The sequence below is a fragment of the Dicentrarchus labrax genome, unplaced genomic scaffold (genome assembly GCF_905237075.1).
Source record: "Dicentrarchus labrax unplaced genomic scaffold, dlabrax2021, whole genome shotgun sequence".
NCBI lineage: Eukaryota > Metazoa > Chordata > Actinopteri > Moronidae > Dicentrarchus > Dicentrarchus labrax.
In genome coordinates, this window is record NW_026136722.1 from 23,775,940 (window position 1) to 23,802,367 (window position 26,428).

Sequence of the window (26,428 nt, forward strand, 5' to 3'; positions counted from 1 at the left end):
TCTGTTTGACTGGTCTGCCGGGGGAGTGGTAGATTAGCTGACCAAATGACTGACTGACAGGCTTTCTGATAAACGGTGAGTCTAAGTGAAGTCAGACAAACTGCCCGGAGACAGAGAAATGGTCCCATGTCAAGGTAATCAGCATGACCATTAGAGAGTAAGTGCTTATTTTTAACAGCTGTATAATATATTCCATTTAATAGTTAAATTCCGAACTTGAGTGCTGCTGTACCTCAGAGTCACATATACACTAGTCAGGCTTCCCTGAAAATAAAATAAAAGCTAGATTCAAACTAACTGGCTTATGATGACACATTTCAGCTTTTGTGTAGGTTAATGCATTTTTTGCCGGTGGGTCTGTTGTGTGCTCGTGTTCGTGTGGGTCTCGAAACCAAAATTATTTATGCAACACTGGAAGGATTCTATAATTTAAGCTGGGGGGAGAGTCTTACAGCACATGTTCAGTGGCTCTGAAGGGGTTGAAGTTATTATTAGTTATTCATATAAGCAAACTGAGATATGTGATGAACTTAATTCCCAACTGCTGAGCTATAAGCAATTAATGAACATGTTTTTGAAACAATTATTTTACAAAGCAGAACTTGAAATTTCAATTTCACGGTGTATCATAGACTATGCTCAATCTGCATTTGTTCATTTTAATTTCTGAATAAATTATCATAATCATATTTTTTAGATAATTATTCAATTCAATATGAGCTGACTGACATCCATTCACAGCCCTGAGTTAAGTTTTTGGTGTTAGTGAAATCTGAGCAAAAGCAGAGTTAACTATACTCTGGATAGAGTCAAATCCCTTATATTTAACTCTCAGTTGACAAATCGTTAACTGTCTGAACATAACAATTATTAATCCAGACTGTTTAGACTTCTTAAACCAATTCTTACTGCTCCTTTTTTATAAAAAAAATAAAATTATTATTTTTTTCTTATTTATATATTATATACACAATTAATGATATACTATTATTAATTATAATAATTAAAATAGTTGTTAGTTGCAGCCCTAGGTGGGTGAAAAACAGATTCAACGGGTGTAAAGCTTTATCGATACAAGTTGGAAATCGTTTTTAACATTATAGATGCAATTGCATTGGTACGCCGACAACATGATTTCACAGTGCACCCTCAAATCTAAAATCGGTAGTTTGGAAGACATTTGGATTCTATAAGAAGGAAGGAAAGTTGGAAAAAAGTCTGTCCATTTGTAAGATCTGTCGGATCTATGCAGGCAATGAGGAGTCTGTGGATGCTAATGCAGCTAGCGCAAGCAAGAACACAGAAGACACAGATATTAAATTATTATTAGAATTATTATTATTTTGATTAAAATGAAACTTGTTGTCCAGTTAATGTGCTTTTCACAAGCTGGTGTCTGTAACTCTCAACCAAGTAAGGAGAAAGAAAGAAACTCTGTAACACCACTACAGCACAACCATGAGTGAAGACCAACAGAACGCTAACTAGAAATAATATCACTTTCAGCATATTCTCCCAGTTAATCACTGATGCATATTGTATCAATAATTAAATAAAAAAAGCTTAAAAGCATCACAGCTCTGAATCACTTCCTCCCATATTGTAGTATTGTGCAGAATAAGTTGATCTAAGAACATTATGAAGACGATATACTTATATAATTCTTATTTCACTCGGTGTTTTACACACAGGCCCGAAATACAATCATGCACATGCAGGGCTTATGGACATGTAAACGTGAAGAGTTAGGAGCTCTCAAGGGCTTGCTCAAGGGCACCTGTGCAGTACACAACTGCACCAACTGGCACCTCTCCAGCTACCAGTCCACACTCCATACTGTGGTCTTCAGCCAGCAACCCTCCAGTCCCCACAGTTACTGCCGCCCCAGTAGCCATTACACCTGATATTTCAGATACATTCAATTAGTGTTTTGTATCTTCTGCAGCTCATCTTATTTGCAGATTGCAAATATAAACTAGTCTGACACTAAAAATCGCTGCCTCAGGCAAGAAAAATGATTAGAGAGCTTTGAGTTTTAGTCATTTATAATTTTGTAAGTTAAGTGAAAATGTTGAAACCCCAAACTAATTAGATTTTATAAGGGATTCAAAGGGATTCAGATTCAATAAGCGGACTCAATACTGGATTCGCATTTGATTAAATACTGCTGAATCCCTACCCCACCAGACTACAGCATGATTCACACAGTTCACACTCTCTGCTCAATAGTATTTCACATCCTTTTTCTGTTTGTTTTTTTTGATGAACTGAAAGCTAATATGACTGTACCTTAACCCCACCAATATCTGCCAGTCATTCCAGTTTCTCTTTGTCCAGCCAATCCTATAGTGTCCTAGAGGGACAGTTAGTGTGGTCAGCAAGTCTGCATGAGTATGATGCATCCCTTTTTGCACAAGGCTTGAACAGCTCACACTTGCACAGCTGTGCACCTTAATGTTATTAGATGGACTTGTTATGCATAATGTTAATTATGATTTTAATATTTCAAATATAACTGCAGCTCCATCCAGCCTCTGGTAGCTCACACTGATTCATATCTGTGTTGAATGTGAGGAAATTAGGGCAGTGTGAACACAGCCATCAAGGAAGTACTGAACATGTGCTGTAAATTTGCATCATGGGAACTCACAAGTGTGAAAATAATTTGGGGTTTGCGAGACAAAGTTATATCGAATCACATTACATCCACCCCATCAGAGCGTCAAGAGCCTCTGTCTGTGACACCCGCCACTGCGCTAATCTCTCAGCTCTGCTTCTCCTCCCCCCACACACAAAGGATGATTACGTCTTATAGAATACATGTTGTCATTTTAACTCATAATTAAGTTCATTATGCAGTTGCCTCATATCGTCCTCATAGCTTTATCATATAACAACTATTCTTTAACTAAATGTGAGGGATCCTTGCCAAAACAAAGTGTTTGCATAAGTTCAACTAATATGGCAATATTGGATCATTGCCATAAAAAAAACTAATTGTTGAAACATCCACAAAGGATCATAAGAGCAAACATTACATAAAAAGATGTAATGTGCAGAGGCGTCTTAAACTATCATTCTGACTGATTCTATTAAATGATAAGGAATTGAATTTGATTTGTATTTTTACACTATTACTTTGTGATTTCATTGTATTTAGGAAGACTTTCAATTGGTAACATACCTTCATATCAAGATCATGTTAGATCAAGCACCAGAGTAAAACTAGTAACAAGTCTACAGCCATTCTAGCAGCTCTGTGAGGCTATATTTTGGTACAGTGGTACTTTGAGCTAAATGCTAACATGCTTACAATAACTAAAAATTACCTTATTTTTCTAGTCTCTCTTTGTAAGTCCTGATTTTTATTGGCAATTTATCTTTAATAATTTATCATGTTTGTATCCTGATTGTCTATTGTCTGAGTTGTTTGTAGTTTTTATGTTTTGGCAAGAAGATTGTCTTGTCTTTTACGGCTGCCACATGTCATTTGGTTAGCAAGTATGTAAAATGTGAATTTTCTTCATCAATCAACATTATTTGTGTGTGTGTGTGTGAGAGAGAGAATGGAAAAAACATATATAAACTAATAAAATTAAACTGAACTGAAAACTAAACTAAAGTAGTATATTAACTGTAACACTAAATAAAATTTAAAAAGTGCACGTACTCTGAAATTTAACTGAAACGGGCTTTTTTTTATTTGTGCTACTAACTAGGTTTTAAGAAGTTAAGGCAGATTTTTTCTTTGTGTACTTCTAGTTTTTAAGAAGGTAGAATCTTACTTTTAGTCTATTTCTTCTAGTTACTTCATCACTTTTTCCTTTGTTATAAATGTTCCTTCAACATTTATTTTCCTCTTCATGTTTCTTTTTGTTGTTTTTACCACGTCTTTTTTTTATGCTCTTCGTACCAACTATCATACATGTACAGTTGTGTTCAAAATAATAGCAGTCCAACATGACCAACCAGATCAATCATTGTTTTTGGTAGAAATTATATTACTACATGGCAAATAATTTACCAGTAGGTGTAATAGAGTCATAGAAAACCAACAGATCCAACATTCATGATATGCATGCTCCTGAGTCTGTGTAATTGAATAATTAATTGTAAGGGGCGTGTTCAAAATAATTAGTTCAATTAGTGAGGTCATTCATTCTGTGAAAAAACAGGTGTCAATCAGGTGGCCCTTATTTAAGGATGAAGCCAGCACATGTTGTACGTGCATTTCCCTCTGAAAATCTGAGAAAAATGGGTCGTTCCAGACGTTCAGAAGAATAGCGTGCTTTGATTAAAACGTTGATTGGAGAGGGGAAAACGTATAAAGAAGTGCAGAAAATGATAGGCTGCTCGGCTAAATTGATCTCCAATGCTTCAAAAGCTTGGAAAGCAAAACTAGAGAGACTTGGAAGAAAACGGAAGACTACCATTCGAATGGATCGAAGAATAGCCAGAATGGCAAAGATTCAGCCAATGATCAGCTCCAGGGTGATCAAAGACGGTCTGAAGTTACCTGTGAGTACTGTGACAATTAGAAGACGCCTGTGTGAAGCTAATCTATCGGCAAGAAGCCCCCGCAAAGTCCCACAGTTAAGAAAAAAGATGTGCTGAAGAGGATAGAATTTGCCAAAGAACACATCGACTGGCCTAAAGAGAAATGGAGAAAGATTTTGTGGACTGATGAAAGTAAGATTGTTCTTTTTGGGTCCAAGGCCAGTGTTAATTTCGTTGACGAAGACTATGACGGAAAATTTTCGTCAACAAACCTTTTTCACGGACGAAAACTAAATAAAAACTAAATAAATAGTCAGATATGATGAAGAAGACTGTGACAAAATATAACTGACACTTAAGTCAAAGTCAGGGAGGGACAAATGGAGAAGAGATCCAATCAGAACTACTCTTTTGGTGCGACAAGTTGGGAAGAAATCCAATCAGAGCGAATCTTTGAGGGTAGGTTGATCTATAAAGAAGCAGCAGAGGCATTTTAAAAAGCCGCGGCAAATACAGACGCAACAGCTAAACGAGTTTGCAGAACTTCACACAGTTTCGAGGATGTTTTCACAAAAGTTAGGTTGTTTACATTATATTTAGTTGTGTTTAGTTGCACAGTCTTAGATACACAGCTTTGGCTGATTTCAGTTGAATTCGCTCGTTAGCAACACGCTAACGTTTTGCAGCGCACCCGGTCCGAGGGCATTGTCTCATGAACAACAGAAATGTCAGGGCTAGGTCTAGGACGAAAACGAAGAATTGACATCTGGTCACACTTCACATATGACAACAAGGCAAGACCGTCCGTAAACCATGTGGAGCAAAAATCGCTGGGAAAAACACCACCAACAGGAAGTGACATTTACAGACGAATCATCCAGAAATACATGCGAAGGTTAGCATACACACTGAGGTTATTTTATCAGATAAACCACCGTGATTTAGTCGACTAAAATCTGCTAATATTTAGTCGACTAAAATCTGCTAATATTTAGTCGACTAAAACTAGACTAAGACTAAAAGACTTAAGATTAGACTAAGACTAAAACTCTTATGATATTTAGTCGATTAAAACTAGACTAAGACTAAAAGATTTCAGATGACTAAAATATGACTAAAACTAAATGGTGTGTTATTCAAAAGCCTAAGACTAAGACTAAATCAGAATTTGCTGTAAAAATTAACACTGGTCCAAGGGCGGCAGACAGTTTGTCAGGCGACCCCAAACACTGAATTCCAGCCACAGTACACTCTGAAGACAGTGAAGCATGGTGGTGCAAGCATCATGATATTGGGATGTTTCTCTTACTATGGTGTCGGACCTATCTGTTGCATACCAGGGATCATGGATCAGTTTGCATATATCAGAATATTCGAAGAGGTCATGTTGCCTTATGCTGAAGAGGTAATGCCCTTGAAATGGGTGTTTCAACAAGACAACGACCCCAAACACATCAGTAAGCGAGCAGCATCTTGGTTCCAGACCAACATAATTAAAGTTAGGTTTTTTATGTAAATTAAAGAGTGGCCAGCCCAATCCCCGGACCTTAATCCGATAGGAAACTTGTGGGGTGACATCAAAAATGCTGGTTCTGAGGCAAAACCAAGAAATGCAGAGGAATTGTGGAATGTTGTCAAATCATCCTCGGCTGGAATATCTGTTCACAGGTGCCAGAAGTTGGTCGACTCCATGCAACACAGATGTGAAGCAGTTCTCAGAAACAGTGGTTATACAACTAAATATTAGTTTAGTTTAGTGATTCACAGGAATGCTAAATCCTAAAGATTTTTTCAGTTTATACAGTAAATATTTGAGTTGGTAATGAAAAATGCAGACACTGCTATTTTTTTTAACAGCCCAATATTCATTTTTCTTCATTTTCTGTAAAGTAATTAAAATATTGATACATTTTTCTTCATGTTTTGATGTACAATATAATGTGCAGTGTTCCCAATGCATGGAAATAAAAACTATTATAAGGATTTTGAGCTTTACTCACGTTTTTAAACACACTGCTATTATTTTGAACACAACTGTAATTAACAGGGTTGGTTAACTAATTCTCTGGCCCTCTACTGAAATAACTTCCCATTGTCTTTTCTATGAGATCCATCCAAAAACATTAATTTACACTTACTTTTACCCACAATTCAGTTCCCACTTCTTTTTATCAACATTCTACTCAGAAGATACGAGTCATTTCCTTTGTGTGAGGAGAGTAAAGTCTGGAAGAGGAGTTTCCTTGGAAGTGTGTTTCCATCCAGGTCACGGCACCATATTGTCGAAGAACAATAGTCGGCTAGTCACATGTCATTTGGTTAGCAAGTCTGTAAAATGTGAATTTTCTTCATCACTATTAATGCTGCAAAAGATAGTGTATGAGTCGTCTTTGGAAATAGACCAGATTTCTCAAAACGGTGAAAAAGGCTTATAAGCTCATGTCAAAGCATGTCTCTGTATCTAATAAAAAAGATCTTTCTGAGAGCAAAAGGCCTCAAGGCTCCTCCTGTCAGCTGACTAAGAAGAATACCCCTCTTGTTCTTTTGCTACCTCGTTCCTGTGTGCTGTGCCCTGCAGGCATAATACAATTATCCCACTGACTAATAAATTGCTGATTTCATTTACAGTTTCTGCCTGAAAAAACCTTATCTTACAGCAGACTGTCACAGATATGCAAAAGGTATATAAAATTAGTTCCATCAAATGACACTGCCAAGAATTTTTGTATATGTGCAGACGTTTGTGTGTGACTGAATGACATTTTACTTTCTTTAATCAGCTTTTCCTTATCATTACCAAATGTGATTTCACACGTGAGCTGTCAGATGAAGTCTTTAATTAACTTTCAGATGCTAATGATGTCGTACGGATGTCTTACAGTACATTAAGTACTATGGTATTTCTTCATGACTACCTGTTTGTATATCACTTTAATAAGCTTTTCCACCCAGCTGAGATTTAACAAGTGACAGGAAAACATTGTATTGTGGTAGTTTGTGGCATAAAAAATATTAGTTTTAAATTGTAACCAATCAGCATTAGCTGCTTTTGGTGAATATGTTTGGGGCAGAGAGTTAAAACAACCGGCTTTCGTCAACCTGCAACCACGTTCACTGATACCAGCTATTAAGATGAAGAGAAGAGAACCCACCTGGTGCGATGAAGAAGGAGGCCAGTCTTCCTCATTGACACAAACTTCAGATGGCAGACGGTCTTCATTGAAATAGATGTACAGTTCTTATGCCAGTCTGAAAACAATATGAAATAAAATAAGATTAGGTTTATATTCTTGAAAATGTGATTCTGACATGGTAAATGGATTTAAATGAAATATATTTGTTGGGTTAATATGCTCCCTTACGTCAAGAAAAAGGGCTCAAGACTCATTCCTAAAGTGGGATCAATAAAGTCTATCTTACTTACCTCGCGTCGATTTCAAACAGCTAGCTAGCTAGCTAGCAGGTGGCTCGTTAGTTGACAAGCATAAATGACAGACAGCTGGCAGGTCGGAATATCCTAGTTAAACTTTTATTAAAATAAACTAAACTGAATAAAACTAAATAAAAAAAGAAAAGAAAAGGCAAAGTCAAAATGTGTTCCCTTAACTCCGGAGAGGCAGTAGTTCAACATACCATCAAGTTCAGAGGTCAGACCTATTCAAACGTGAACTACAAAGCCTGAACAGCTCTTTATTGATCCTGCATCATTATCATTTTAAACTCGATCAACAGGGGACACCCGCTCTCTCTGTTTTATATCGTTTTGTATTTAATTATTTGAAACTGGAGAATATATAGGACGGCACTTTGTTTGTGTGTGTGTGTGTCTTTGTTATAATTGTTAAGCTGATTTAGTTTATATAAGAAGGGAGGGAAAAAATCTAAATGTTCATACTCTAGGGTCAACTCCTGCCTCAAGTCATATCATGTGGCTCCTGTATCAGAAAGAATTTCCTAACTCCTTTCAAAACAGCCGCCTTAGGACCTTTTCCTCAGTCCTCCCCTTGAATATCTGCCGCTAGCTTTGACCTGGTGAGCTGAATGAAAACTAAGAACGCACTTACATCTACTAACTAGTAAAACGTTGGGCGTTATAATGATGAAGCGTATGTGACAAGTCATGCAAAGCTGTTGGCCCGAGGCAAATCCTGCCCCAGTACTGAATAAAAGAAAAGTTTTAAATACTAAATAAACATCACGTTGACCCGAAGCTGACCTTCAGAGTCGTGCTATGTGTGTTTCCACTCCATTCACCTCCTATGGAGAGTCTAGCCTGACTAATGCCACTTCTACGTACATGTCAACGCCTTAGGCTGCTATTTCCTCCTCTCACACTTTACCATCAAGTAGAGAATATTATGTTGAATATTTTTGTGGTTTGGACTGTTTATCGGACAAAACAAGCAATTTTAAGACATATCTTATGATGGACATTTTTAACAATTTTCTGATATGTTCTAAAATAAGTCCAAATAATAATAAATAGAATAGTTGATGATAAAAAAATATTTACACCCCTATAACCAACAATATATTCTGATAATCAATTGACAATTTAAAAGATGATACCCTTTTATTTAATCGGCTATTATTACGTCGTACCCACCAAATCAATGGCTGAGATCTGCGAACACATAGACATTGGTGAAACAAAATCTGCAGAAGTAAGAAACTTGATCATTCAGGTGATCAGACAGATATACTCGGAGGTAAAACAAAAATGTAATGTAATGTCATAATGACCTATGGTACTGATGGTCAAACCTATAAAAATAAGATCCAAGTTGTAATAAACCGGAATCAGTTCCAGTTTCTCAAATGTAAAGATTTGCTGTTTTTCTCCATTTCACACTGAATATCTTTGGGCTTTTGACTATTTATGACATTTCATAGACTACACAACACTAAACAAAAACCAAAGTTGATTATTTGCCCTAATGTAAGGGAACGAAAATAGTAAGGGTCAGGGTTGCTAGCTAAGGATGAAACAGTATTCTTCCTGAACAGAATGTTGACAGTTCAGTATACCTAATGAACAAAATAATTACTGTGTAATTAGTTTAATACCTTCTAATTAATGTGAATGTCGCAGCAAATGCAGAACATAAATACCCAAATGTGGCAAAGGGCCAGTTGTTGTTTGTCAGCTAGACCGTGCTAGTCAGGTTAGCCCCTAGACGGACTGCTCATATGACAAACACAAATGAGAAAACTCAAACAGCCTCAAATACCGTTTAGTTATCGTTCGGTCTCTTATACAAACAGTGTAACCGAAGCTGGAACACATTATGTTTCTGGAAACAGGCAAAAATGCTAATTCATTTGTGATGGCGTCACCCTAATGTGCCCATAGCAGGACTTGAGCATCGCTATAATGGACCCTAAATGTTATATTTTGTATTTCTGTTGTTCTGAAAGCCTAACCCTGACCTTAAAACCAACTTACGTAATATACTGTGGATTTTGTGCACGATTACAGCCATGGTGCTTGCTGCTGGATACATTAGGCTTTCATAGGCTCTCAGTGGCAGAGGAAGAGCTGACAATGTAATGTTCAGAGGTTATGTGATAAGAAAAATAAGAAAAACAATAACAACACAGCTATTGTGCCACTAATAAAATCCATTAGACCCAGCTTAGAGGGGGCCTACATGAGTGTGTGTGTGTGCGTGTGTGTGTGTGTGTGTGTGTGTGTGTGTGTGTGTGTGTGTGTGTGTGTGTGTGTGTGTGTGTGTTGGGGGGGGTCTACACCAAATGCTTCCAACACTGTGGATTCCCGTCTGGAACATGACCTTTACAGAACGGAGCCTCCCTTATTTTTGTCTCCTCCAATCTTGATCTGGATTGCCAGCACGGTGTCTCGCTCCTCTCTCCCATCTTTCCCATCTCGCTTAGAACGGAGATGCTATTGACAACAGCAGGATGCCAGAAAAATACTCTTTCAAAAGTCATGACATGAGCTTTACTGTACAAGATTGCTGAAACCCCCTGAGGAGACGAGTAAAGGCATTTACCTCCCCGCAGAAGTTCATTCTGAGCAGGGAGTCCATCCATTTATGTAATCTGTGGACCACTTCCTGTTATGGCCACTCCTAATACCGGTCTCTGTTCCTTTCTCCATAGGGCAGAGAGTCCGTGTGTGTGTCACATACTACACAGATCTCTGCATAGTCTCTGAGAACATTTGTGTATGTGTGTGAGCGAGTCCTCCCTAGAGGGGCAAGAGCTTCCCATAAAGTCTTTAGTCTCTCATCCCACTAAAGCAGGTTTTTTTTTTTTTTGGGTCTTTCCTATCCCTGAAAACAATAAAAGCCCCTTGAGATATGATACTGAAAGAAACAGAGAGACTGTAATAGAGCCAGATATGCAGGAAGGAGAAACTGAGAGAGAACAGAGGCTGCCACGGCAAACACAGTGACAGCAAACATACCGTCACTCACTAACAAAATGAGATATTTATTTCTATTTGTAGCGCGCAATTTTAGTTTACTCCTGTACAGTCAGCACTTTGTCAGTCAGTCCAGTGCAGGTAAATACTGAGGTTTGTCAGTTGACAAGAACGCTGTACCATACAATTTTCTAAGACAAGTTATGTATATTACATACACCGATCAGCACCTGGGCACCCTGGTGGTCATCATGGTAAATGGTCTGTACTTGTCAAAGCGCTTTAACACTACACCACATTCACACTGTGATCATCAAATGCAACTAACTCATTCATACACAGTCAGGGAGCAATTTTGCAACATTTATCTTGCTCAGGGACATTCGGCATGCGGCGGGATTATCCGTACCCTTGGTTAAGCTTCAAAATTGCTTGGTTAGATCCAGGTACCAAAACTGCTTGGTTAGGTTTTAGAAAATATAATGGTTTTGGTTAAGTGATGGGAGCAAAGGACAGATTATGAATAGCAACCAAGTCCATGTAAAGAGGAGGTCTAGTTGGCTTGGTTGGTCAAACACAGGACTTTCACATGGCATAATGGGGTTTGATTTCCATGTGAACCAATAGCCAAAGTTCATTGTTTCAATTTTAACAAATGATTTCTGTTTTCTGCCATTTTGAAATATCCATTGAATGTCGTAAACGGAAAGACGTATCAACCGTGCGTATCACCAATCACACTGCAATCTCTTACCGTATTCTCGCCCTGGAACATGGCTACAACGATGGCTCTAAATACCTGTTAAATAAGTGGCCAGTCAGACTGTACCAAGTGCCTGCCACATCATGGGGGGAATTGTGATTTTTAGTTTTGAGATTTTATTTCTTCAGAAAATATGGGTTAATTGTTAAATACATAAACTGATATTCTAATTGTGATTAATTTGTAGTTTGGTCATTTGTCATTTGGTAGTGTTTGTCATCAGCTGTTATGTACATGGAAACATATTGATGACATGTATCAATTTCTTGAGGTCTGAGCAAATTTGATCAAAAGTGAGTGAGATATCAACTGTGACACATGGACAAACAATTATAAGGTTTAGCATCCCCCTGGCCCATCAGTGTTTATGCTGAAAATGCTAGAGAGCAGTGGCTGAATGCAGTACTACCGCCTGCTTTTGTTCAAATCATATTTGTGGTGTCCGAGGTACCATGGATCACAAATGTAACAAACCCAACAGAATGATATTGATTTTGTTTAGTTCTTACCAGCAAAAGATTGTGATTGTGTCAAAGAGAGACATAAAGAACAAACAAAAATGTTCCTGCTCTTGCCTTTTTTTAAACATAAAATATGGCAAGTCATACAAAAGAACCAGTAGGGCTAGGTTTTAGAGTGCTAGTGTATATTGAATATTCAGTATTCAGGTACCTGAATATTTGATCAGACTGAGTAAACAAGATTAATCTGACATTTGATGCCAGGTTTAGTACTTAACACTTCTCATCACTCTGCACTGTACATGGTACAAGAACATTTTTACATTTAAAGCTGTACCAGTCCATTTTCTTTTTACAACAGTCGGTGAATTGACTGAGTATTGTGAAAAGAAAAGGTAGAAATGATGAACCCACAGAGAATTATCACCCGCCTCTGCAGGTCCCCTCAGCCCTGTCCAACGTTTTATCACGGTGTAGCTCATTCTTTTGGTTTTATTGCCCGCCAACTTTAAAAGGCTCAGTGTGTAAGATTGAGGATCTGTTGTCAGAAATGGAATATAATATTCATAGGTATATTTTCATTAGTATATAATCACCTGAATATAAGAATAGTAAGTAAGTAAAGCTTTATTTATATAGCACCTTTTTGACACAGAGATCCTAAGTGCTTTACAAACAACAAATAAACATAAGGGTATAACCATACTAAATCAAACAAACATAGGGATCATGTAAATACAAACAAAGGAAGATAAAACAAGAGGGAAAGAAAAAAATTAAAGGGAGACGACAGATGAGGAAACAAACAAGGAGAACCATAAAAAGGATTGCCTGTAGAGGAGGGTTTTGAGGAGCCGCTTAAAAACAGTTCTCAGATTCAGTGAATCTGAGTGATTGGGGAAGACTGTTCCACACTGTTGGGGCTAAAACAGCAAAGGCACGATCACCTTTAGTTTTACAGTTAGAGCGGGGAATGGATAAAAGGCCGAGATTTGAGGGGCGAAGTGGCAGAGGAGTGGAATGAGGAACAAGGAGATCAGAAATGTAACTGGAGGCAAGGTCATGAAGCGCCATATACAGTCATGGACGAAAGTATTGGCACCCCTGGAACTTTTCCAGAAGATGCACCATTTCTGCCAGAAAAGTGTTGCAATTACAAATGGTTTGGTATACACATGTTTATTTCCTTTAAGTGAATTGGGACAACACAAAAAAGCAGAAGAAAGAAGCCACATTTTACATCATTGACATCATTTTACACAAAACTCTAAAATTGGGTCTGACAAAATCATTGGCACCCTCAACTTAATATTTGGTTGCACACCCTTTGGAGAAAATAACTGAAACCAATCGCTTCCTATAACCATCAACACGTTTCCTACACCTCTCAACTGGAATTTTGGACCACTCCTCTTTTGCAAAGTGCTCCAGGTCTCTCAGATTTGAAGGGTGCCTTCTCGCAACAGCAATTTTGAGATCTTTCCATAGGTGTTCTATGGAATTTAGATCCGGACTCATTGCTGGCCACTTCAGGATTCTCCAGCGCTTTGTCTCCAACCATTTCTGGGTGCTTTGTGAGGTATGTTTTGGGTCATTGTCCTGCTGGAACACCCATGACCTCTGACGCAGACCCAGCTTTCTGACACTAGGCCTTACATTACGGGCCAAAATCTTTTGATAGTCTCCAGATTTGATGATTCCTTGCACACAATCAATGCACCCAGTGCCAGAGGCAGCAAAACAACCCCAAAACATCTTTGAACCTCCACCATATTTGACTGTAGGTACCGTGTTCTTGTCTTTGTAGGCCTCATTCTGTTTTCTGTAAACAGTAGAATGACATGCTTTGCTAAAAAGCTCTACCTTAGTCTAATCTGTCCACAAAACATTCTCCCAGAAGGATTGAGGCTTACTCAGGTATGTTCTTGCAAACTGCAGTCTGGCTTTTTTATGCCTCTATGTCAGAAGTGGGGTTCTCCCCGGTCTCCTGCCATAGCACTTCATCTCGTTCAGATGACGACGTATGGTTCTAGCTGACACCGTTGCACCCTGAGTCTGCAGGACAGCCTGAATTTGTGTGGAAGTTGACTGAGGTTGTTTATCCACCATACGAACCAGTGTTTCCTCTATGTTGATCTTGGAGCGGCGGCTCGCCGCTGTTAAATTTCTGCCACCACGGTATCAGAAATGGGGCAGACGCACAATGTAGTCACGGTTGCCTTGTAAATGATCCTGCCGACATAATGCACCCCCGTTGGCTGCCGCTCACATTGCAATTTAATAACAAGTAGAACTATTCAGAGGTTATTGGGGCTGTCCAGTTTAACTCCACATACTGTTGTGTTGATGTAGCTTATTGTCAAAATGTTCGCTTTCTTCCAAGTCGACTATTAAACTAACAGCTCCACCAAAAACGTCACCGCGATGGGTCCATTTTAATTGGACAACATTCAACTTGTCAGTTCTCAGCTCAACGTCCTGATATCAAACATCTGGAAACATTAAAACGGTATATATATTTGTTTGTGTCGCAGCGAAGTGTCAGTTCTGTTTCAGATGTAAAACGTTTGCCGGCGGGACGGGACGGGGGGTTGGGGGTTGCTCAGACAGGCCTGCCCCCACCGCTAAAAAAAATCCTAGACGAAACACTGCGAACTATCCTGTGTTGCATTCTTTCATCAATTTTTCTCTTCCGTCCACGTCCAGGGAGATTTGCCACAGTTCCATGAGTTATAAACTTCTTGATTATATTGCGCACAGTTGATTCTCTCTGGAGATTGACTTGTAACCTTGAGATTGTTGATATTTTTCCACAATTTTGCTTCTTAAGTACTCAGACAATTCTCGGCTCTTCTTTCTCTTCTTCATGCTTGCTGTGGCACACACAGGCACACAACACAAAGGTTGAGTCAACTTTTATACACTCAAACTGGCTTCAGTTTCAATTTCTATATTGCCAGCACCTGTTACTTGCCACAGGTGAGTTTAAACAAAGATCATATGCTTGAAATTAAATTATTTACCCACAGTTTTAATAGGGTGCCAATGATTTTGTCCAGTCGATTTTTGGAGTTTTGTGTAAAATGATGTCAAATTTGGCTTTTTTCTTCTGCTTTTTTGTGTTGTCCCAATGCACTCAAAGGAAATAAACATGTGTATACCAAAACATTTGTAATTGCAACACTTCTGGGAGAAATGGTGCATTTTCTGGAAAAGTTCCAGGGGTGCCAATACTTTCATCCATGACTGTATGTTATCAGTAAGATCTTATAGTTGATTCTGAATTTTACCAGAATCCAATGCGAGAACAGGAGTAATGTGGGCTTTCAGGGCCAATAGCTGTGTTTTTGTTACCTTAGAATGCGCCGGTTATATCTACAGACGCTGTGGGTCGCTTTCCATGGAATACATCATATTCAACCGCCATGTTTCTATAGTAGCCCAGAATGGACAAACCAAACACTGGCTCTAGATAGGGGCCACCATCATTGCTACTTTGGCTAGGAAGGGGAGGGGGAAGCGAGGGGGTTGCAATCTGCAATTACACTGCTGGATGCCCCTAAATCCTACAAACGGGACCATTAACGTTGTAGTTGACATCCACTACTGTCATCAAACACGAGTTCAGCAACTGCTTCCAGTTGTTTGTTTTTTTTTAGCAAAAATGAACAAACCATACTTTACCTGGCCAGCAACAAACAGCCGACAAAGTGTGGCTGACTAGCTAGTGAAACACTCAGTGGCTTAAAAGAGATGGATATTTTTCTGGATATTTATTTTGTACTGTGTCTGCTAAATGTGTGAATAAGCAACTTCTTGCTATTATGTTTATGCTATATCAACTTTAGCCATTAGCACTGCCCCTCAGTAGCCAAAAAAACAATTACATTAATTAAAAGAGACAGACAGATCCAATGCATATAGCAGGGTTCATGTTTTCAAAGACAAATTCCAGTCTACTCTGCTTTGTTCCAGACTTTAATATCCAAACGTCCTTGGCCTGTCTTCAAGATAATAGCCTCTGTTTAAATCCCCTCTTATATTATCCTGCCTTTATCCCACATTGCTGATGGACACAATGGATTCCATGCTGGATACCTTCTTTACATTTACAGTATGTCTCTTACTTTATATACAGCTCAGTATTGTTGTAACATTTTTTCAGTACTTATAACAATATAAATATATTTAATTCAACTGCTTTCAACAACATACTTGTACATATTAGAAATAAAACCTTTTTTTCCCATTTAGCAAAGGCATACACATTTTAACACAGTGAATGTGAATTTCTATGTTTGTGGTCAAATGATAAGATATAATAATAAGATAACGTTGATTATAATCAATGGGAATATTTTAGTGCATCATGTTCCATTGGTGAACTGGTTGTGGCTGTCAAGGTGGGCAGAAACATAACAGCAACAACAATGGTGGAAATCAGTGAGGAAATACAAAACAGACTCTACAGTAATAATAAAGAATAGTTTTCTGATTAATATCTCCTTAATGGGTTCAATGTCTCCAAACACATGCATTAACAAGACACTGCAAAAAAAATTATCTACAAACTCTTTCCATATCTGTTTCCAATTGTTAATGTGTCCTGCTTTGTCAAAACTAATGTTTTGAGGACATATTCCTTTAAATCACACACAACATTAACTCAAACTCAATAAAGGCACTATGTCAGGGTCCTAAACTGACATGTCAAGAGACTTCTGGTGATTCTCAAGCCTGATTAAAGACCTTCTTTGTGTCATTTCCTGTCAGATGGAGGGAGGATTGTCTTTGGCTGGCTGATTTTGTGTGGGATAGATCTTCAACACTAATTGAATAGAGGCTGCCTTACATAAAGATGTCTCTGCCTTGACTGAAAAGGACAGAACATTCCAAAGAAACTAGCAACGAGGAGGAGCCCCAAGGCTTAATAATACCCTGTGTTTGTGAGCTGTACAGCCTGTTTTAGATTGTGCTCAGTCAAGCAGTATGTACAGTATGTACATCCACCAGGTGGTAACTTCAATCAGTAGTCTCTCAGTTTTCTGCCTCTACTTCCTTCTCATTTACCTGGTTGCACATAGGCCTGCCACTAAGGAACACTGTCATTAGTCGTTCATCTGTAGGTTACTTTTCGGATTCCTTGATTGGTTAGTCTACAAAATTTCAGGAAACAGGGGAAAATAAATGTCTTGTTGTGTCCAACCAAGAGCCCGGAACCCAAAGATATTCAATTTAGATCGATATAAAAAACAGAGAAAAGCAGCTAATTCTTTAGAGAGTTAGAGCTCAAAACAACCAGGGTAAATCTGACTTTTTGTCAAGTTGCAAAACAATGTAAAAAAATCATATTTTTTAGCTTTGTTTATGGACTGGTAAAGACGCTGCTGACAGGTGTTTATCACTGGTGGCTGTTTTGTTTATTTGTTTGTTGTCACAAACTGGCCGTAATTATCGGGATGACAGCTCATAGGACGGGTAATTAAATCTGTAGTGATGGAATGACCAATGCTGAGCAGTCATTGCAAACAGCAAGTTTGCAATCCATTTTATAAACTTTACAAGATAGTAACAGTAACAGGGTCATTTAATTTCCTCTTATCGGCCTGTCATATGAAGAAATTGCTGATGTTTCATATTAAAGGCCAGTGTTTCCTCTAGGATTTTTTTTTTTAGCAGTGGGGGCAGGCCTGTCCGAACATTTAACAGTGGCGGGCCGCAGCTCTGAAATCAACATAGAGGAAACACTGAAGGCTTTATCGGCCAATACAGATGACATTGCGAATAGGGTTGGGTAGCGTTCACATTTGAACCGATACCGTACTGGGACCTGGAATTCAGTACCAGTACCCAACGGTGTCACTACCACTATGCTTGCATACTGGAATACTTCCCAGTAAACAGTATGCCATTCAAGTACTAGTATTGGATTCATACTTAGGGGTCTGACATCATAAAAAATTTCACATAATAATCATAATAATCATGTCAAGTTGATCAGCACACTTGCCAACTGTGGTCTGTCAACCAAGAGTGAAAAATGCCCTGTTATGTGAAAAAATCAGGTTCCTCTGGCTCCTCCTACTGTTCCTATTTGCAAGAATCCTCCGGGCCTGGACGAAAGCAACCAATGAGACCTGAGAGAGATAGTTGATTGTTGAGTCTCATTTGTAGGTTGTCAAATACGGACGCTTTGTGACACTGGGAATAAGTCTCAACATTCAAATATCTTCAAGTCTCCAACCCAAAGCGTCTTTCCATCTGATTGTTTTCGTTCAAGCTCAGTGGATTCTTGCAAATACCATTAGGAGCACTAGGAGGAGCCAGAGGAACCTGATTTTTGTTCACAGATTATCTGTCTCATGTTCTACTGTCAGGATATAGGGAAAGTTTCAGCAAATATGACAAAAAGTTCTATAATAATTACCTGCAGCTTTAATAAGTAATTAGAAGTAAGAAATATACTATATATTGATAAATGCTATTTGTTATTATCTACAAAACTTTACTAACAATACAAAAAAAATTAAACTAGGCTATAAAACCAACTGGATAGCTGACTGTAAACCCCTCCCCCCTCTGTCTACACCTCTGTGATGTAAGTGGGCCGTGGAACCTCAGGGACTGGGGCAGTGGCTGCCTCCACAGTGCCTGTTATGTAACCGATTTTCCCTCAGACTGAGGCAGGCACAGGGAGCGAAAGAGAGATAGAGATAGAGAGAGAGAGAGAGAGAGAGAGAGAGACTGGTTTTCTTTCCTGTCTCTCCTCCTCCCCCTTCCTCACCCTACCCTCCTGCCTTCCCCGCACTGGCCATACATTAAGCCTTAACGTCAGGAAACCAGGACGCTGCCTTACAGCACCATGCTATGGAGAGGAGGGGGGGCTGTTGGGACGTCAAAAGAGGTCACGTCTGGCTGCAGGCAGAGATTATGGCTTTGTATGCACACATGCATTTTTACATGGGCTTTCTATGGTTGTGATTGATTCCAGGAGCATTTACATTGTGATTGCTTTCAGAGGACTACTACATGTAATAGCAATATATATTGTTTCTGTTTTCTGTGATGTGAGCGGAATCCTGACAGGCAGCATATACCTGCCAAATACATATTAACTGCATTTTTAGCATTATTTAGTATTGTGACATTGCTTGTAAAGCTGCTTTAAAAAAATAACGCCCATTCAGACGTATTTCGTTTCCTCCAAGAAAACTAGTCTGAGGGAAGGACTCAAAGACTAATAAATCTTTGAAAGGTTGCTGAAAACTAATAAAAACTGCTGGCCACCTAAATCCTTACTGGGTTTCTGGGGGAAACGCTTGTCAACAACGCGAGTGAGAGTGCTTCCTGTGTAATTTTATGTAGGCAAGACTACTACACACTACAGGGAAATATCATTTTGGGTCCACATTCATTCTTGTTTTACATCCAGTTGTGTTTACATGAGCGCTTTCCTGCTTGTCTACCTCTCTGGAAGTATGACAGCATGACATTCACATTGGAGTTCTCGGCTGGATTTGAAGATTTTCGACTGACTGATGAGTCACGCCGTGTCAAAAATGTCACGTCACCTCAAACGGGGAAATATTTTTCACTCACAAAATGCGGAGTGACAGTAGGTCATGTGAAACGTGAAGCTATGCTTGATGCACGCAGCGAGACAGAACAACCTCTACTGTAAGCATGTTACATTTTATGTGAAATCACCTTTCATTTCTCACGCTATAGTCTGACCCCTCAACGCTATAGTCTGACCCCTCAACACACCCTCAACCTCGTGCAGGTCACCTACCCGAACCAGGGCGTCTGCTCTGGGCCAGAATTCATAGAACCACGTCTGATTGGTCCACATATGAAGCAGATGATGCTGTCCTCATCCTGGAAATAAAATAAAATAAAATAAATGATCAATACATTCCTTCTCCCAACCTTTGACCTTAACCCCCCCACACACACACACACACACAATTATATTATACTTTTACCCTACACCACGTCTCAGCCTGCAGGAGCAGCTATAGGCCAGGAACAACATTTTATAGTTCATATTCTATGCATGATTCATACTAGGAGCTCTAGGAGGAGTCAGAGGAACCTGATTTGTTCCACAGATTATCTGTCTCATGTACTACTGTCAGGAATATAGTGAAAGTTTCAGTGAATATGACAGAAAAAGTTACTATTAAAATGAACTTTTTTTTAATAAAAGTTACCTACTGCAGCTTTAACCGTGAACTCACGACCCAGGTCCATTAGTGTAACGCCGACAGTGAGAGAAGCACATGGCAGTGGTGCGGGTCATTATCTCCAATGGCACACAGAGGTACATAACTGTGGTGCATATCAGTGTGCTGCCCAAGCTTCCTTGCATTAACCTAGTGGTACAGTACAGTACAGTACAGTACAGTAAGCAGGCCGGTATTAAAGCGCCCGGGTTGACTCGAGGACAGCAGCCCTGACGGTGTACCTCCGCCCCATAAAGGAGCTCTCACTGTACGCCACTAACTGCAATAAACTGACACTGACACTCACCAATGCTCGACTTGTGGTACAAAACCACCTCCTGTACCGTCAACATAGAGCCAGTGACCGAGGAACAGCCGTGTAAACACGGGAAGAAAAAGCAGAACAAATAAAAGCCAGCTGGTCTCAAACGGCGTAACGTTAGCCACCGGCTCTACCGGCGGTAGCCCCCCCTCTCAGTCCGCTATCAGGTGTGAGGAGACGGAAGCGCTGTGTCTACCGGGGACTGCCAAAGCCATGGCCACGGTCGGCAGGAGAGCTCCACAGCGTCTGTTTGCTTTCTGTGCTCGGTCCTCCCCCCTCCTCCTCCTCCTCCTCCTCTTCCCTGCCTGTACAGTACGGGTGAATGCGGGTCAGGAGAACTGGAGCTGCCGCCGGGAAATTATTCGTCAACAGGCTCTGCACCGCCCTCTAACGGCCGAAGAGGAGTACTGCCGCTGGAGGGGGTTCGGGGGGTTGCATAATCCCGAGAGCCTGGAACAATTAAAGGGGAATCTCACATGTTTTTCCACCGGCCAAATAAATTCACATTATTTATTCTACTAAAATAAACAAGAAAAAGTAGTATACTTACGGTAAATACAAATTAGTGGTACACTTTAGGCTACTTGATTTTTTAAATTTTATGATATTTTCTTACATTTACTGTAGATGCCAGTTAGAAGGGGCCAGGGGAATTTGCAGGAAGGGGAGCCTGGGGTCGGATTGGCCACCCCAATTGCCACCCCATTATCCTTCCACTCCACACTGTCTTTCAGAGGCTGTAGATGGCTCAGTCTTAAAGCTAAATACTGGTTCAAACCAATTACATTGAACATTTTAAGCAAAACTAACTTAATTGTGTGGGTTAAAAAACATTCTTGATCAGGTAGCTTAAGTCATTTTAAGGACAATTACTTAATTTTGCAATTTCTATTTGTACTGTTAAATCAAAAGAGCTAATAAAAAGTATTAATCAGGAATGTTTCTTGAACATACTGGTAAAAGCTGCTTGATCAAGAATAACTTAACATAGTGGAAGTTTCAGCAAATATGACAAAAAATATTTTTATAAAAGTTACCTACTGCAGCTTTAAGGTGTCAAAAGCAAAAGTTCTCATTATGCAGCAGAATGTTACCACTCAGTGTTACTTTATTTTATATAACTATCATATTACAAGTGATCCAACTGATTCTTGTGTAAGTACCATTTTTATGGTGTAGCTGATATATATGAGGCCAATATGTAATACTTTATACTGTTTATTGTTGGTTTAAACATACTACAACAAGTTTGTAACTCGTTATGGAATGGAAGTCCAATTTAATACGGATGCCTTTATATGACCTACATAAACAAACAATACCATCAGGGAGAAGATTGGCTGTTTTTGTAAAGTTATTCTTATAGTCAGATTCCCCTTGAAATGAATGAAACAATGCCATGGAATCACTACCGCTTTTGTCCAGAGGGGATGTAAAACTTGATTATGTAAAGTCATCAGTAACAACTGCTGTCAAACAAATGTAGTAAAAAGTATAATATTCCCCTCTATAATGTAGTATAGTAGTACAAAATCGTACTAAGGGTCCAGTGTGTAACATTTAGGAGGATTTATTAGCAGAAATGTTATATAATATTCATAGGTATGTTTTCATTAGTGTATAAGGTCGTCCAATAAGGTTGTCAAATACAGACGCGAATGGTGTTCAGTTAACTGTAATCTGTAGCTTCACCACTAGATGCCGCTAAAAATCCAACGATCAATACATAAAAGAGACCAGACAAGCAGCTGGAAGTTTCTTTTTCCTGTGCATCTGTGCCTTTTATTGCAATAATACATCTGCATGTTGATATATATTTACACTCACACGCGCGCGCACACACACACATACACACACACACACACACATCATCAATGGTCAGAACAAAACAAGAACTTTTAACAATAAGCACTGAACACATGACATGAGAAAAAACCCCACAAATCAAATTAACCACCAAATGTCTAAACCCGGATTTCCAGATGCACACACACACTTAAAACACACGCATGCTCACATTCAGAAGCACATCCTGCCACCACACACTCACACGCACTCACACACTGGACACATGCAGCATTTAGTCCCTCACACATGCACACACGAGCGGACACAAGCTCGAGTTGAGATAAGTACTAAAGGTCTTTTTGAGTCAATGTTAAAAGTGCAGAATATTTTCTGTTATTTTTTAACACTGATGATGCCGTAGCTACACTACCTAGACTGAACTGTACTGCACGCAACACAGACAGACAGGCCAACAATCCAACATTTACTTTCACTATTACAGTAACCTGGTAACATCTCCGGAGCAATAAGGGAAGAAGAATCATACTGATATAGTACGAAATAGACTTGGTACAGATCATTTAAATTACTCTGGTGATATACTGCATTTTGTCTATATATACTATTTACAGAACATGAACAAGTTACATACTGTATATTTAAAGGGTTTACATTTACACATGGAACAGCTTCTTTTTTACAGCCACTACACATTCACTAAAAGCCTCTCATAGATTCACATCTTAATATTCAAAGGGGTTCTGGGTTTGTGTCAGTTCCGGGTGTATTTTGTGTTTGTGAGGATACATATCACAATAACAATAACTACCTTTAGCAGGACGAGAGATATGCAACAAATACAACACATACTATAGCGAAAAACATACATGGCTTTTTTTGTTGTTATTTTTACGCACGATGCACAAAACAGCACTTTTTTACAATCATCTATTGCAATTTCTTTACAGATAACAGATTTGTAACAGTACGACTTCCAGTAGTTTGCTGCGATATGTCGTGTAGTTGGTGATGATGAGCAGGAGGATGGTGAGGTGGAGACATGCTGAGATGAAAAGACTCCTTTGTTCCTCTCTTGGACCAGGTGTGTATTCAGATAGACCGACAGACGGATGGATGGATGGGCCGTGGGTGGGTGTCCTGTGGATGGCTTGTTGGTGGCGAGATGGTTGCTTCATTCCTCCAAAGCCCTCTACTCATAGAAGCTGCGGTCACTAGAAAAAGGAAGGAACAGAAGAAAAAAGATTTCAGTTTCCTGTGGGTTGTGTTGCATTACTCCCTCCCAACAGATTTTCTATTACAGAGGGGGTTCTTCTTAGCAACCCTCGACAAACCCCAGTGTACTCACACAACACCAGCACAACGCTGGGCGGTGTCTTGAGTGAAAGAAAAAATGACGAGCTGGATTTAACAGGCTATAAAACAAAGAGAGAGCCACAACAACAAACCATCACTCTTGGACCTTTTCACACTACTGCACTCTTCATTCAGTGTACAGAGGGTTAAATAGATTTGTTTTATTGCCTTAATATCATGGCATGCCTCAATCCTCCAGCACACCATCTAAAAATATTGGTAAAAAGGGTTCATTGTAGCCCTGCAGGCTTTCACTCCAGTCACCTACTCTGGAATTGACACCAGGGATGACCAGGTTAGGGTTGCACCAGCCATCTGTAAATTCAGTACTTAGTCTGTGAGTAAAGTCCTTCCTAAGATCTTAGAAAGTGCACCTGTAAAGCTGTAAAAAAAAATGTCAAATTCAATGTTCAAGTCATATGGATTGTAGACATTCTAAAAGACATATTAACAAGTTGCAAGTGTTCACATTGTTGGACAAGTCAAGAAAGTTGTATGATTATTAGTGCTGTCAAACGATTAAAATATTTAATCGCGATTAATCGCATTAATGTCATAGTTAAGTGTGTGCGGCGTGCCTGTTGTTTTGTTTCCGGTCTAGCTAGATCCGGTGTGGTGTTGTAGTTTTTCTAACGTTACTAGTTGTTGCAACAGCATGTAAAAAAAACTACAAGGTGTGCTAGGCCAAAAAGAACGTTAATCTCGCGATAAAAAAATTGACGCCGTTAAAATGGGTTTGCTTTAATAACGCGTTTAACTGACAGCACTAATGATTACCCATATTCATTAAATATGAGTTTAATGAAGTGCTGCAAGAACCCAGTCCGTTTCCTCGTCTAGAATTAAAAATGGGTTTGTTAAATGCCTAAAATAGGGTGAGAGAGATTTTCCTGTTTTGTTTTACAACATAAAATTTCATGAATTTTGAAGCTTTTACGTGTCTTAAAAACAGCGGTTGCTAACAAGGGGCTTAATGCGACCACAGACGTTGTCGTGACGTTAAACGTTAGGGTTGGGCGAGTGCTCGTCTCAAACGAGTATCCGGTAAAGATAATGTACTTTTTACAAGAACCAAACTATTAAAATATTAAAACTCTTACATATAGCAACTTTTATTTACAAAAAAACCCCATCTGTAATCTTATCCTATTCTTGTAATCAAAAACATTGCTCTGTTTTCTTTTTTTTTTAAAGTATATTTTTGGGGCTTTTATTGCCTTTACTACAGTGACAGCTGAAGACAGACAGGAAAGGGGGGCAGAGAGTGGGGATAACACTCGGCAAGGGGCTGCAGGTCGGATTCGAACCCTGGGCCGCTGCAGCAAGGACTGAGCTGAGCTAACCAGGCGCCCATTGCTCTGTTTTCTAATAACTATAGCAACCTCTGATCAGCCCATATCAATTCAAGTTTATATTAACAACTTTGGGTTTAAGCACTGCCTGTGTCTGATTTCAGTCGCAAGTTGGTTGAACAGATACAGATATAGATAATGGTGTACTCACTCCTCCCTATTAAACGTCACTGCAAACACACTTTAGACGCTGAAGTCATGCAACCGTGGTGTAATTCGTTTATAACATTAGCTTTTTAGCTTATTTTCTGCAACAATCCAAAATCCTAACAAGCCTAGGTTAGCCTACAAATATAAATAATCCCTGCAGCACTCTATTATTTTTTAGGCACTTCTCATATTATTAAATTGGATAAGAGCTTTCATAAAACATTTTCTATTGTTATCTATGAGAATGTGAAGTTGATACAAATTGGAAACTCGTACTTACTATAACCCCTTTATAATGTATAGCAGCATCAGCTAGTAAAGATTTAAGTAAGTGTAAATCTGTTGCTAGAAAAAATGTGTAGCATCATCTAATTAAAGGCAATTGGCTATGTTAACAGGAAGTCACTGTCATTGTGTCATAATAGTATTTATTCATATGCATACTTTAGAATAAGCAGGAAATATTTGAATTTGCTAACCCAACTAATGCTAGTTTTTAGCTGTATGTAAATTGCATATTCATTCAGTCATTATTAAGATTCAGGTCAGATGTGTCGACACTATTTCACATTACCTCTTTTACTCTTAATCGGTCATACACTAAAAAGCTAACGTTAGTGTCAGTAACTTTAGTTAGCTATGAAACAGTTACCCCTAGCAGTTACTGGATGAAAATATTTAGCTCTAACTAATCCACGAAAGAACTTGTGTTCTTGTGTTTGGTTTGTGAGGTGGATTTTAATTTAGTAATGCGCTAATCTCCATTTAATAAACACTTAATTAGCTTACACTCACCATACTAAGTTTAAATTTAGCTGGTGCAACCAACTCCTAAAACCTATACTTAAAGGCCTGTTCTGCTCCCGGAGCTACAATATGCTAGAACATAGAATCATGCAAGGTTCAGAAATGACTATAAATGGACAATAATAAGTTGTGAAACTGCTTGCAACAGTAAAATAAAGATGAAGGGGGAGTAATGATGCAATTCCTGCATGAAAATGTGTTTGCCATGTTACATAAATGAAGTGAAAGGACCAGTGTGTAGGATTTAGTGGCATCTAGCGGTGAACTTGCAAATTGCAACTAACTGAACACCGCTGGTGTC

The 26,428-nt window shown here is 39.0% G+C and overlaps 2 protein-coding genes across 6 annotated transcripts in view; both read right to left on the reverse strand.

Moving 5' to 3' along the window:
* LOC127355770 (thyroid hormone receptor alpha) overlaps positions 1–20,942 on the reverse strand; it is a 120,469-nt gene extending 99,527 nt beyond the window's left edge. The window contains exons 1-3 of one of the 3 annotated variants that reach the window (XM_051386954.1): positions 20,642–20,942; positions 19,902–19,987; positions 7,650–7,746 (exon numbers count right to left, since the gene is read on the reverse strand). The gene's annotated coding sequence lies outside the window, so the exon portion shown is untranslated. Of the gene's footprint in view, positions 1–7,649; positions 7,747–19,901; positions 19,988–20,326; positions 20,616–20,641 lie in introns of those variants that run through there. The other 2 variants (XM_051386952.1, XM_051386953.1) reach the window with 2 other exon arrangements.
* Positions 20,943–22,411: 1,469 nt separating this feature from the next.
* Positions 22,412–26,428, reverse strand: part of LOC127355743 (vesicle-fusing ATPase) — a 48,656-nt gene continuing 44,639 nt past the window's right edge. For all 3 annotated transcript variants that reach the window (XM_051386864.1, XM_051386862.1, XM_051386863.1), the window contains one exon: positions 22,412–23,676. Coding sequence is in view for 1 of the 3 variants with exons in the window: in XM_051386863.1 (XP_051242823.1) it covers positions 23,655–23,676 (22 nt within the window). In the remaining 2 variants the exon portion in view is untranslated. The remainder of the gene's footprint in view (positions 23,677–26,428) is intronic.